This window comes from Notamacropus eugenii, chromosome 3 (genome assembly GCF_028372415.1).
Source record: "Notamacropus eugenii isolate mMacEug1 chromosome 3, mMacEug1.pri_v2, whole genome shotgun sequence".
NCBI lineage: Eukaryota > Metazoa > Chordata > Mammalia > Diprotodontia > Macropodidae > Notamacropus > Notamacropus eugenii.
The window spans coordinates 215,543,118-215,557,647 of NC_092874.1; the positions used below are offsets into that span (position 1 = coordinate 215,543,118).

A 14,530-nucleotide genomic window follows, 5' to 3' on the forward strand; every position below is an offset into this window, starting at 1 on the left:
GCTTATGGCCATTGGCATCAAGCCTATTTTACCATTTTCTCTTTTTCTCTATTCTTTTTAAAATTATAAGTCAGTAGAGTGAGCCAAGTGAGATATGTTTATAATGACCCAACTTTTTTGTGTGATGACAGTGTTTTTGCTTATGGACAGTCTTGCTATAAGATAATATTACATTCTTAAATTTACTATTTTTTTTAATTTCTAAAGGAAAATTATAACTTTCCCTGATAATAAATTATAGTGCCTAAATTTCTTATGGGGAGGGAGTTATTACTAATGACTAAACTAAATTCTTATTTTTTCTTTTTTCATATAGTTAGAAATATCTTCTATTATCCGTAGTATTTCAATTCCTGTCTTATAATATATCTCCCCATACTTTACCTTATCTATTTTTCTGAGATAGATACAATTCCTTTACCTTTTGAAAATTTATCTAACCATGTATTATTTTTGTTATTTTCCCCTAGGCTCCCTCTTAAGTGATACATATCTCCCTAATAAGGGGAAAACTTCAGATTGCCTATATTTAGATAGCTTATGGTCTGTTGGAAAGCCAGTTCTTACTGCCATAAGTAGTCTTTCTTTGTGATATTGAAATATATCCTCTAGGCTATTTCTTTCATTCACATTGGTGGGATAGTTCCCACGGAGGGTAGCTAACTACTATTCCCCTTCATTAGCCTTCCTCTGGCATTAGTAATCAACTAGTAGAACTTACATAGCTTTTAGAAAAGAAATTTACTGAAAAGTTATAGCTAAGATGACTGTTGTGGAAATCTCTTTCCCAACAGAGTGGGTACTTTCTGTTTTTTTCCCTGTAGCTAATTATGACTTGCCAAACTTGATCCTTGAATTACTCTCACCATTTGCTTCCTTCACTCCTATTCATGTGCTGCTGAACAAAGCTATAGGAAATTACAAAATTGTGCTTACTGCATTTGGATACGTGTAAATTTGCTGTACAGTACCAAGTATGCCTTCACTGCAGCAATGCAATCTTTTTGTGCCTGTGGTACCAATGCAGTGGTCACATGGCCTACAGCAGCCACAAATATGCTGTGCAGTTCTGAATCACAAGATACAACGGACTCTTCACATGGAAGACAGAACCAAAACATTTATTTAGACCCCAGAAAGCCAAATCCATCATAGTAACAAAGAAATCTATACATAATAACAATGCAGAGGGCAAAAGCATCCCCAAGCTGTTAAGCTTTCCATGAACCAGCTGCCTTAAACAAATCACAAACAAGCTCTCTCACTCATACTATCCTGTTGTCTTTCTCAGCTCTGATTGCTCTCCGACTAACTTCCTCTCAGCTTTGCTCTAGCTCCATCTCTTCCTGTTCCACCCCTCCCTGTTCCATGTGACTTAGACTCATGTGACACAGGCTTCCATGTGACTTAAGCAGGGCACACGGACTTATTAATGGATGGGAAAGATCTTCCCATTAAGAAGCAAAATTACATTAACAATAAGCAAAAATGTTTTATCAATACTTTATCACTACAATTACTACACAGTCACTACAATACTGTTATCAATACAATATCACTAATAAAATTCACTATCCCAGTCATCACAGTGACTGTTTCAAATATTCTTGTCTCTCCTTCAGTTCTCTCCATACTAGAGGAAGCTAAGGACATTGTTTCACACTTCACCAAAAAAAGTGAGGCAGTCCATTCAGGCTTGCAACCTCACTGTCATACTCAGCTACCCACTCTTACTCACCCCACTAAACTAATTTCTTATCATTTCTAACTTTGCAACATGTCTTACATTCATGCACTTCTGTCTCCTTACACAGCCACAACCTTACTGCATGCCCTCATTCCATCATACCAGGACTATTGTCTTCTGTTTGCTCTCACTGCCTCAAGTCTCTCCTCACCTCAATCCATTATCCACTTAGCTGCCTAAGTGATTTTTCCTAGAGTGCAGGAATAAACTCTAGTGGCTCCCCATTACACATAGTATCAAATTGATTTTTTCTTTAAGTGAATTGTCAAAATGTGTTTATTCGGTCCCCTTTTGACTTCAATTGGAGAGAACATAAAGATTGGGAAAACTTCCAGAGACAACCCAAGAGATTCAAACCAATGATTTGGATGAAGAGAATAGAGCATTTAAATCCCTTTACAACGTGGCCTCTTCCTGTCTTTCCCATCCAGTTGCACTTTATTCTTCTCTGTATATTCCATCATGATCTAGGTATTCTGGACTCTTTGTTACTACTTGCATAGACCCCCTCCATCTCTAGCCTCTGTATATTTTTTCATTGGTTGTCTTTCATTCCTGGAGTGCAATGAGTAGACATTTTCTGTTTAAAAAAAATAAACTGTGCTAGCCCTAACTACAAAGACTACAGCAAAATAATCCCTACCATAAAAATCCACAAAGGAAATATCTATGAATTTTGTATATTTTGAATAAGAGCATTACAAGGAATGATTTCAGTAATGCTTAATCTTACGTTTAAAAAGCAGAGGTTCAGATATAAAAGGGAGTTGTTTGTTTTAAACTAGTTAGTAGTGGTAATAGCAATGCCTTTCAAAATAAAGGGCAATTAAATGAAATTGTTTAGCTATATAATTGTAAAGAATAATTTTATTACTACAAAAATTCTCCCAAGTCTTATACAATGGAAATTATTTGTATTTACTCAATGTACGTTTTTTTCCTCTCTTTTTTGCAGATTATCAACGCTTGATGACAGTAGCAGAAGGGATCACCACACTTTTGTTTCCATTTCAGTGGCAACATGTCTATGTTCCCATTCTTCCTGCCTCCCTTCTGCATTTTCTTGATGCTCCTGTACCTTATCTGATGGGACTTCAGTCAAAAGAAGGAACTGATCGCTCTAAACTAGAACTTCCACAGGAGGTAAATTTCATTGTGATTTATGACGCTTGCTTTTGGCTGATATTTTATGGAAGGTTTTAAAAAAATACTTTTACCCAAGTATTTTTTTCCTTTCTGTTAGTTTAAAAAAAAAACCTTCTGATATTATTATTAAGGAGTGCTTCCATTGAAGAATAGCCCTGTGAATGTAAATGGATACCCTCTCTGCAATTTAGTCTTAGAGTTTCCTAGAGCACTAAACAGTTCAGTAACTTGCCCTAGGTTATGTAACTAACAGAGGTGAGACTGGAACCCACACTAAGACCATTTCTGTTCACTATGCCAAGCTGTCTCTCTTCCCCTTTCTCCTTTCTTGAATTATTCAACTAAATTCAGCTTATAGTTTTAGTGTTAGAGACTAAGCATTACCCCTTGATGGATGCTTAGTGTGTGTGCTTAGTTATTTTTAAGTCATATCCAACTCTTCATGATCTCATTTGGAATTTTCTTGGTAAAGTGGTTTGCTGTTTCCTTCTCCAGCTCATTTTAAAGATGAGGAAACTGAGGCAAAGTGATTTGACCAGGGTCACAGAGCTAGTAAGACTTTCAGGCCAAATTTGAACTCAAAAAGATTAGACTTTTTCCTCACTCCAGGCCTGGCACTCTCTTCACCTAGCCGCCCTTCTATATGCTACCATGTTTAATCATCTCCATAAGCTCTTCTTAATCTCACATATAAGACAGAGCTGATGCAAGTCAGTGATAAATAATTTTTTAAAAATTAGTGAAAATGCAGCTCAAATAATGTTCATATGTGCTTTGTGTTATGTGGAATAAACCATTTTTAATCTCCTCTCTACCACACCTTTCCACATCGATTTTTAAAGTGATGTGCAAGTTTCATTGTGCTATAACAGTTTTTAAAACATTAAAGTTGATTAATTCTTGACCTCTGGAACATAAAAAGAATATCCTTTAGCATGTAGTAGATGGTGAAATAAACACTTTAACATTCCTTATTTTCAATCCTAGAGCCAGTATTTCTATCACTTGGCCTAAATATAAACCTAGTTGCTATATAGTTGAGATAAAATTCCAACAGCTGGCTGTGATGTGATCTTAAGGTTATTAATGGAAACTCCTTGAGAGTTTCCATTAAATAAGAGCCTTGAGAGCGGAGACTTTCATTTTTGTCTTTGTAGCCCCAGCCTAGAACAGTACTGGACACATAGTCTGGGCTTAATAAAGGATTGTTAATTGATTGGTTCTTGGTATTTACTTGACTCATCCAGAGCTTTTAAAAGAGCGAAATAAAAGAGATATCTGCTTTTCTGCTTTTCTTAGTGATATGCAAAATTAAAATTAAAATGAGGCAGCATAAAGTAATTCAACTCTTTATTATTATTGTATCTGTTTAGTACCATTTTCAAGGAAATTCTTCATATGTAACACAACTGAGTTTTAATAACATACCAAGCCACAATCCACTTGAAAATGTAGTAATTCATTACTTATTTTTGTCTCGATGAATATTTTCTTGTTAGAGTACATACTCAAGGAAAATATCTTGGTATAATCCACATTCAGGCTCTCCCACTTTTTTCTGAAGTGTTTTCTATTTCTTTTCTCATTTCTCTTTTTTCCTTTCTTCCTATAAATTAATCTAGCATTTTGTATTTTGTTAGTTGAGAGAATCTACTTGTTCTCTTATCCTGAAAAAAATGTGTTAGCCAAATTCACTGAAATTCCTTATTGATTTTCTCTCCCTTTTTATACAGTTTTGATTTTAGAACATGGTTTGTTTACAAGGTATAACTTGCTTTGCTTCTTGTTTGCTTAGCACAAACAATGAATTTGTAGACGTTGACTTTCCATGATTGTGTGAAGATTGATTTCTGACATTTTGAGACATATATGTATATGTGGAGGTAGAGGGATGGGGAGGAAGAGAGAACACACTGGGATTTTGTTCATGAAATCTGTTGTTTTTTCAGATCCTATGTATTTTCTAATTAGCATACCTTGACTTTAAAACACACACACACACACACACGCTACCTTTTTTTTTTGGCATTAGTGTTGCTAACTCACTCTCCCAATTAACTGAGATAGAAGAAGGGGTAGGGGGGCCCTTGTAACAAATAAACATAGTAAGGCAAAACAAGTCCACAGCAGGGCCATGTTTAAGAGTGTCTATGAACCTTGCATTAATCACCTCTTTGTCAGAAGATGGATAACATGCGTTATCATAAGTTCTCTGAAGATGTGATTTTTTAGTGGCTTTGATGAGAGTTTTAGTTCTTCCATAGTTGTTTTAGTTTACAATTTTGTTATGCTTGTATACATTGTTGTTCTGCTTATCCTCAATTCACTGCATCAGTTCATACTGCCCAGAATTCTTGGAAATTGTCCCTTTCATCATAACTTATAGTGCAATAATATTCCATTACAGTCACATACACCACAATTTGTTCAGCCATTCCTCAGTTGTCTAATAGGCAACCTAAGATACTTCTTGGAGTCTAATTCTTTGCTTTTACTTCCCCACTGCCATTTAATCTCAGCTTCAGAATCAAGAACTGTGCTTTACATGTGACTTTTCCATGTGTGATGTAATTCTCCCTCTCAACCACCACCTATATCCCAGATTACCTGTTGAGTCTGATGTGTTTGTATATCAAACTGTTTCTCTATGTAAGCCTGAGAATGTGTCCTCAAGCCTCCTTTATTTCAGATGAGAGTGATGTTCATCTGATTCCTAGTCCCTCCACCACTTCTTCCACATTTTCGTGTTCTGCTTGTGTATCCCACTTAGGAGAAACAAAAAGTTTTACACCCTTCTTCCTCCTTTCCGTACTAATGTATTGCTTCTTTTACTCTCATACATCTTCCCTCTTAAACCTCTTAGAATAAATCCAATTTACCCCCTACGATCTTTGTATTTAACTCCCTCTCTACCCACTGAAGACACTGAAACTCTGAAATGACACCTGTTTCTCCTCTGCTATTAGAATATTAGTACTATCGTCATACAACCCCTTCTATTTGCTCCAACAAATTTATCTTTATAGGTTTCTCTGGATGCTTATGTTTTATTACAGAGCTCTTACTCACCTCTGGTCTTTTTATCAGAAATATTTAAAAGTCTTTTATTTCATTAAAGGTTCATATTTTTCCCTCTAGAATCATATGCAACTTTTTAGGTAAGTTATTCTTGGTTGTAAATCTTTATTTTTTGTCCTCTGGAATATCATTTTCTAAGCTCTGTACTTCTTTCTAGTGGTGACTGCTAAGTCTTGTGTGATTATTTGGTACTTTATTGAAATTGATTGGCACTTGCAACTTCATTAATACTTGGTTATTCTTGATTGATACTTAATTGAACTACAGCTGAATGTCTGATAAGCTTAAGATCTGGTAGTCAGAAAAACTTGAGTTCAAATGTGGCCTCAGATCTGGGCAAGTCACTTCACCTCTGCTAGCCACAATTTCTTCATCTATAAAATGGGGATAATAATAGTATGTAACATCCCAGGATTGTTGGGAGGATCAAATGAAATAATGATTGTAAAGCAGTTAGCATAATGCCTGGCACATAGTGGGTGCTATGTGTTATTATTCTCTCTGGATGCTTGCACTATTTTTCTTTGATGTGATAGTTCTGGGTTTAGCTATAGCATTTCTGGGACTTTTTACTATGGGTAATTTCTTTCAGGTGGTAATCAGTGGATTCTGTCTTTGCATTCTGATTCTAATAGATTTGAACAGTTTTTCACATATGATTTTTTGAACTATAGTATCCAAGCTTTTTTATTCATCATGGTTTCCAGGAAATCCAGATTCTTAATTATCTTTTCTTGACCTGTTTTTCAGTTTTCTTAGTTTTGATAATAGCTGTCTTAGATTTTATTTTTTTTAATCTTTTGATTTAGTTCTAATATTATTACCAACTCTTTTAAAGAGTACTACTTCTTCTTTTTTACTTTTTTCTTTCACTTCTTTTCTGTAGAACTTTTATTTAATTTATTTCTTGCTTCTTTCTGATTTCTAGTTATTCATGTGGTTCTTGTGGAAAAATAAAATTTTTCCTTTAAATCTAATTGTTGTAGAGTTAGACTGGCAATAATTGTTTATGCTCATGAGTGTTTTCTTTGATTTACCCATCATTCCATCTTTAGTTCTTGAACAGGATCTTTTATGACAAGGCCAAGAGCTCTCTGCTGCTGCATTTTTAGGTGGCACAATCAGCTCTGCTTGGGTTCTTTTGCCGAACTCTGCCTCAAGAGATTTGCCTCTTCTCGTGGATTTTTCTCTTTGCTATTTACTTTTTCATGCTTCTCTTCATTCTTGTGTTTGAAAGTCAAATTTTCTTTTCAGCTCTGGCCTTTTCATCAAGAATGCTTGAAAGTCCTCTATTTCATTGAAAGACCAATTTTTCCCCTGAAGTATTATACTCAGTTTTGCTGGGTAGGGGATTCTTGGTTTTAGTCCTAGTTCCTTTGACTTCTGGAATATCCTATTCCACGCCCTTCGATCCCTTAATGTAGAAGCTGCTGGATCTTGTGTTATCCTAATTGTATTTCCACAATACTTGAATTGTTTCTTTCTAGCTGCTTGCAATATTTTCTCCTTGACCTGGGAACTCTGGAATTTGGCCACAATGTTCCTAGGAGTTTCTCTTTTTGGATCTCTTTCAGGCGGTGATCTGTGGATTCCTTGAATACTTATTTTGCCCTCTGATTCTAGAATCTCAGGGCAGTTTTCCTTGAAAATTTCATGAAAGATGATGTCTAAGCTCTTTTTTTGATCCTGGCTTTCAGGTAGTCCCATAATTTTTAAATTGTCTCTCCTGGATCTATTCTCCAGGTCAGTTGTTTTTCCAATGAGATATTTCACATTATCTTCCATTTTTTCATTCTTTTTGGTTTGGTTTTGTGATTTCTTGGTTTCTCATAAAGTCATTAGCCTCCATCTGTTCCATTCTAATTTTGAAAGAACTATTTTCTTCAGTGAGCTTTTGAATCTCCTTTTCCATTTCTAATTCTGCTTTTGAAAGCATTCTTCTCCTCATTGGCTTTTTGAACCTCTTTTGCCAATTGAATTAGCCTATTTTTTAAGGTGTTATTTTCTTCAGCATTTTTTTGGGTCTCCTTTAGCAGGGTGTTTACTTGTTTTTCATGCTTTGCTTGCATGTCACTCATTTCTCTTCCCAGTTTTTCCTTCACCTCTCTAACTTGATTTTCAAAATCATTTTTGAGCTTTTCCATGGCCTGAGCCCATTGAGTAGGCTGGGATACAGAAGCCTTGACTTCTGTGTCTTTCCCTGATAGTAAGCATTGTTCTTCCTCATCAGAAAGGAAGGGAGGAAATGCCTGTTCACCAAGAAAGTAACCTTCTATAGTCTTATTTTTTTTCCCTTTTCTAGGCATTTTCCCAGTCAGTGATTTGACTTCTGAGTGTCCTCTCCACCCCCACCTCGCCTCCAGATCCGCCAGCACTTGGGGTCTGAGATTCAAATGCTGCTTCCCAGCCTCAGGGCTTTGGGCGGGGGCAGGGCTGCTATTCAGTGTGAGATTAAGTTCAGGTGCTCAGGTCAGGGCAGGGCTACCTCACAGGCTCAGTTCCCTCAGGGGGTTTATGCACAGACCTTCAACAATGGATCCAGGCTCCTGCCTGCTTGGGGAGCCCTGGTCTGCTCCTGCCTCCTGAGGGGGCCTGAGTTATGGGGGCACCCCACACCCCTCTTGACCCGCCGAAGGGACCCTCTCACTGACCCTTGTCACCTGTGGGTGGAGGGACCCGCGCAGCCGCTGGAGATTCCGTCCCTGAAGCCCGCTTGGATCTGCTCCTTTCCGCGCTGTGCCACCGAGGAAGGATTGGGCTTTGCTCTGGGTCCGGGTGCGAGGGACCCTTTGCAAGAGGTTTTCAGGCTCTCTGGAGCAGAAATCTCCTCCGCTCCGTTGTTCTGTGGCTTCTGCTGCTCCAGAATTCACCAGTGGTTCTTTTTTTACAGATATTTTATGGCCAGTGGGTTCGGAGGTAGCGTATGTGCATCTTTCTACTCTGCCATCTTGGCTTCGCCCCCCCCCTCTCGTGGATTTTTGAAGATTGCTGAATCTCCAGGATTATCTCTGGAGTCTCAGGACATAATGTTAAGGACTTCAGAGCCCCTGGGTCTAGACGTCCTAGTCTGAGCACTGTGTTACCATGCTTAACAGTATCACATTACTGCCTCTCCCTACAGCTTTCTGATCAACCTGGAACTTTGTCAGAAGAGCTCTCTATCCCTTTTTAAAAATTACTATTTTGTTAACATACAAACTAATATTTGACAAAAACATAATATATGGATATTTACTACAATTTATATTTTATATATAAATATATTTATAACATTAATATTGTGTTTGGGTGTTGGGCTTGTATTTTGGTGCCAAGTTTCTCAAAACTCCAAACCACCCATGTTCACTCCTTCATTCCTCTCTGGACTCTTCTCTTGATTCTCCAGACTTTTTTCTTATCCAGTAATGAAATCACTCTGGAAAGATTCCTCTTCCCCTGTTGTCTTTTTTTCTAACTGGTTCACCCCTCCTTGAACCTCTATTTTAAGGAAGAACCTGGGTCAGCCATTTTTTCCTTCTCTCTTCTTCTGACTCTACTCCTGACTCTCCAAACTTTGTTCTCCATGTCTCTAGTGGATACCTTGTCCCTACCCTCCTCCTTTCAACTTTTTTAGCTTCCTTTTGTGCCTTACTTTCCTCTTTTGGAGTTTAAGTTCCACGAGGGCAGAAACTGTCTTCCTTTTTTACTCGTCTGCTATTCCCAGAATTTAGCGTAGTGCATTGTACATGGTAAGCATTTAATAAATGTTTATTGATTGAATTTGAAATACAGTCATCAAAATATTTTTTAAAAAAATAAATTCACAGACCACAGGTTAAGAACCGCTTGGTGTTGATGTAAAGGGTAGTCATGTGTGTTGCTGGAATTTACAGGGAGATCATTAGTGAGTTCAGTAGTGACTATGGTACCATAATGGACTTGAAAATTATTTCAAAAAGTATATCTTTTTTTCTTTTTGTGGGAAGAAGAAGGAAACAAAAAGGAATGGCTAAAGAGACATCATTAGGAAGAGAAAGTAGTTTAATTGATAGGTAGTCAGTAGATCAGTAATTGAGTAACTCTTTTAAAAATAAGTTTAAATTCATGTCCTCTGTTTGTTATATCATCATAGTTTTCCCTAGAGTTCCTCCATTCCCCCCCTTCCAGAGAGCTACTATATAGTATGATAAACAGTATTTCAAAATGAAAGAAAAAGAAGAGGAAAAAAACCAGTATAACCCAATTAATACGTTGAAAAAGCCTGAAAATATGTGCAATACTTTTAGACTTCCCACCTTTACAAAGAGATGGGTGTGGGGTGTCCTCTGATATCTCTTCATTTGAGACATGCTTGATCTTTATATGTATATTCTTTACAACAAGCAGAAGATTGGTGTGGGATGCTGTGGGCCTTCCAAATATCTGTCCAGATTTGAGCAATTCTGTGGCTACTTCAAATACGGCTTCTTGGGTTTATCTTTTTGTAGTAGGAAAAGTTCCACATCTGATGTGTATTAGGAATGCTTTCTCCTTTGGAGGCATCCTGAAATGGTAATTGGTAGGGAGAAACAATTTACTATCTACTGCCTCTACTTCCATACTTATGCTTTGGAATCACTGAATTCAGGGATTGGCTGAAGAAAAGAAGATTATAAGTATGTGATGTTCCCTCATTAACTCAAGGTTAGCTAACAAAGGAGATAGGAAGGAACTTAGGTATGATGCTATGTGCTTGGGATCATCTGGACCTAAAACAAGTGTTTGATGAAGTTATTATGAAAAGAGTAAGAGACCTTGTAAGCTGGCTTTAGTAGTAGATGCTAAAAGCAAGAAACAATTTTATAAGCCTTTAGTAGAGGATCTCATTCTGTTCTTATGGAAAAGTTGGAAAGATATGAATTAGACATATAATACGATTATGGTATGGTGTTATAGTGATATGCATGGACAGTACATTCCCAATTACTGGGGAAAATCTAGACTGGGTCATCAAAGAGATGAAAGAAGTAGCCTAGAAAAGGAAGTAGTAATATCAAGAACCAACATGACTTCATCAAGGGGGAGACCCCACCAGACTAACCTTATTTCCTTTTTTAACTGCATTGTTAAAACAATGGATCAGGGGAATGCTGTGGATGGGGGTTACCTAGACTTCTAGCAAAGTTTTTGGTAGCATGTCATGCTATTCTTCTTGAGAAGACAGAACGGTATGGATAAGACAGTAATATAATCAGATGCATTCAGAATTGATTGGATGGCCTGTCTCAGAGTAGTAGTTAAACATTTAATGTCACAATGACAGGTCTTCAGTGGAGCATCCTAGGGATTGTGCTTGTTTAACATTTTTCTCAACTACTTAAATAAAGGCATAGATGATATACTCATCAGATTTACAGATGATTCAAAACTGAAATAGCTGCTATATTGGATGACAGTCAGGATCCATAGGGATCTTGATAGCCTAGTGCATTAAGTCTAATCTAATAAGATAAAATTCAATGAAGATAAATGGGAAACCCTTGTACTTAAGTACAAAACAGTCAACTTTACAAGTACAGAGTGGGAGAGGCATGGTAAGATAGAAGTTCTGAAAAAGCTGGGGTGGGTGTAGGGTGGACTTAGTTAACTGCAAGCTCAATATGAGTTGCCAATGTGATGTGACAGTCTTTAAAAAAAAACTAATGCAATCTTTTAAATATATATCTTCGTATAGATATATATTCCTCTTTTAATTATTCTGAATTTGACAAACAACAAATGTTAACACTTCTACTTATAAAGAACAGAAGAGAAGAAGATGTATGAAATCACAAATCAGATTATATTCTTAGATATATTTAACTTAGTTTGACACTTACCTTGTTTGTGTCTTTAAAAAAATTTCTCAGTGACAGTTTTGGGGAGTAAGGGATGGGAGGGGGCATCACTATAACTAATCTTCCTTTCATGGTTGGGCATTGACTACAGTCTTTAAACATTTCAAAGTTGTTTTTCTTTACAATGTTGTAGGTAGGTAGGCAACAAGTATTCATTAAGTTCATTACTTGCTAAGGAAGCATCTAGACAGCTCAGTGGGTAGAGTGCTGAGCCTAGAGTCAGAAAGATCTGAGTTTAAATATGGCCTCAGACATTTACTAGACCCTGGGCAAGTCACTTAACCTACGTTTGCCTTAGTCCACTGGAGAAGGAAATGACAAATCACTCCAGTATCTTTGCCAAGAAATCCCCATGGAAAGTGTGATCCATAGTCAGGAAAGTCAGTCACAACTGAAGAACTGGAAAACTACTACATGCTAAGCACTGAACTGAGCACTTGGGATACAAATACAAGCAAAAGAATGATAGTCCTTGCCCTGAAGGAGCTTAAATTCTAATGGGGGAAGACAACACATGGAAAGGTACTAAGAAGCTGGGGGTGAGGTTGGCTTCCTCCACAAGGAGGTATGGTGGAAGTATCTAAAGAGTTAGAAGCACAGCCAGGAGAGATATGAAGGTTGGTCAACTTGGACTCCTTCCCCAAATGGAGACCCCAAAGGAGCTCACCTATAGAAGGGAGCAGGGTGGAAAAGGAGGGATGTTCCAGGGAAAGTCCCAGGCACTGGGCGAAATTCCAGGGTGAGAAGGCAGCTGAGGCATGAAATTGAGGTCCAGAGAGTCAGAAGCACAGGCTGGAAAGGGAATGTTATAGTCATTTTGTAATCTGTGCTCCTAATTCTGCTGACTTTACTTTCCATTAGTATATGCAGGTCTTCCCAAGTTTCTCAGAATTGATCTCTTTTGTCATTTCTCATTGTGTAATAGTAATTTATTGCTTTCCTGTTCCAAAATTTTTCAGCCATAAATCAACAAAAGTCTTACCATGATGCCTATTTCTTTTATCTCTTTGGGGTATGTCATGATTGAAATTAAGGTAAAATGAAGCACAAAGTTCCGAGCACATTTAATTTATTGGTAAGGCTAGCAGTTACTAATAAAAGGTGTCTTTACCTCCTTAGTAAGCCAAAAGACCCCAAATGAGGGCAAACAAATTGCTTTTACAGACAAAAGGAGGAGCATCCAAAAGCTAGAAGGCAGCCTTATAAGTGGAGAAAACAATATGATTGGTTACAAAGCCTGTGACATCATAGGTGAGAAAAGCAATATAATTGGTTACCAAATCTAAGTCTCACAAGCATGGAGGATAATATGATTGACTGGAAATTAGGAATGCAACGACTCTTCCTTACGTCTTGTCACTATGGAAAGCCTCTTGGTAGAGTCCACCTGTGTAACTAGTTAGTTTCACAGTAATAACAGACCAGACTTTCTTAAAGTCTGTGTTCCAGAGATAATGGACCACACTCCTTGGTATCTACTTGCATCCTTAAAGGATAACAGATTTCCTTAACACAAGAATAGAACAGTGATCAGCAGGAAAGCTGAACTTCTGAACTTAAGTCAGAGACAAATGAAACATGACTTAGGTAGTTACACAAAATGTTGGTAGTGATACAAAAGTGAAATCAATTACAGAAAAGAATCAATTAAATTTTTGCCGTTGTCAGATATATTCCTCACAGTGGCATCACTGGGTCAAAGGGGAATGCCTAATTTAGTGTCATGTAAGGTATACTTCCAAATTGCTTTCTAGAGTCACTGGACCATCTCATAGTTCCACCCAGAGAGGATTAGTGTGCCTTTTTTCCTGTGGTCTCTCCAGCAATTGTCAACTCTTTTTTGAATACAAGATTGAAGCTTAGAGTTCTTTTAATTTGCATTTCTGTTCTTCCATCCAAATCTAATCATTTGGAACAATTTTTCACATAGTTGTGGATACTTTATGTTTCTTCCCTTGAGAACTGCTTATTTATTAATGTGACCTTTAGCTGCTTTAACAGATGCAAAAATTCCAGGCATAAAGGCAGGTGGGAGTAGAGGGGAAGGTAGACTTACTGTACTTTGCCTTCATCAGACTTCATGTGAATTGTTGTGTTCAGTTCTAGGTGCCCCACTTTTGGAATGACATGAATAATTCTGAGGACTATACCAGGAAGGACCTTGCTTCCATGATATATGAAAGATTGATTGCAGAAATAAGGAGTCTGTAGCCTGGGGAAGAGAAGACTCTAGGGGCCATAATGGCAGTTTTCAAGTACTTGAAGTTCTGTCATGTTAGAGGAGGGATTATTTTTTTTTCTCCTCTGTCTCCAGAGGACAAACAAAGAACAAAAGATAGAGATTGCAAAGAGGCAAATTTAGACTTTGATGTCAAGAAAATCTCACTAATAGAGCTGACCACAAGCAGAATAGCTGCTTTAAGACTGGTGGGTCTCCTTCCTTAACTTTAAGCAAAAACAGGAGACCATTCTTTGGGTATATTATCAGGGTGACTTTCTGGCATAGGTTGAACTAGATGCTTCCTGAGGTCTCTCTCAGTTCTCAAACTATATGAATCTGTTATTCTTTTCCACAGTAAATGATCTAGTTTAAATATGTTCTGGTCTCCTCCTTTCACTTGCTACTGACCTTTTCAACATTTTTCATTTCTTGAGAAAGAAGAATGAAAGAAGATCTTGAGAAAGAAGAATGAAAGTAGAAGTA

General features: G+C 37.3%; 1 protein-coding gene across 4 annotated transcripts in view; it reads left to right on the forward strand.

Annotated features, from left to right (window-relative positions):
* The window catches only part of DENND5B (DENN domain containing 5B), a 174,336-nt gene that overhangs the window by 59,205 nt on the left and 100,601 nt on the right, over positions 1-14,530 (forward strand). For all 4 annotated transcript variants that reach the window (XM_072654371.1, XM_072654374.1, XM_072654375.1 and 1 more), the window contains exon 4: positions 2,703-2,890. In XM_072654371.1, the coding sequence (XP_072510472.1) occupies positions 2,703-2,890 (188 nt within the window). The remainder of the gene's footprint in view (positions 1-2,702; positions 2,891-14,530) is intronic.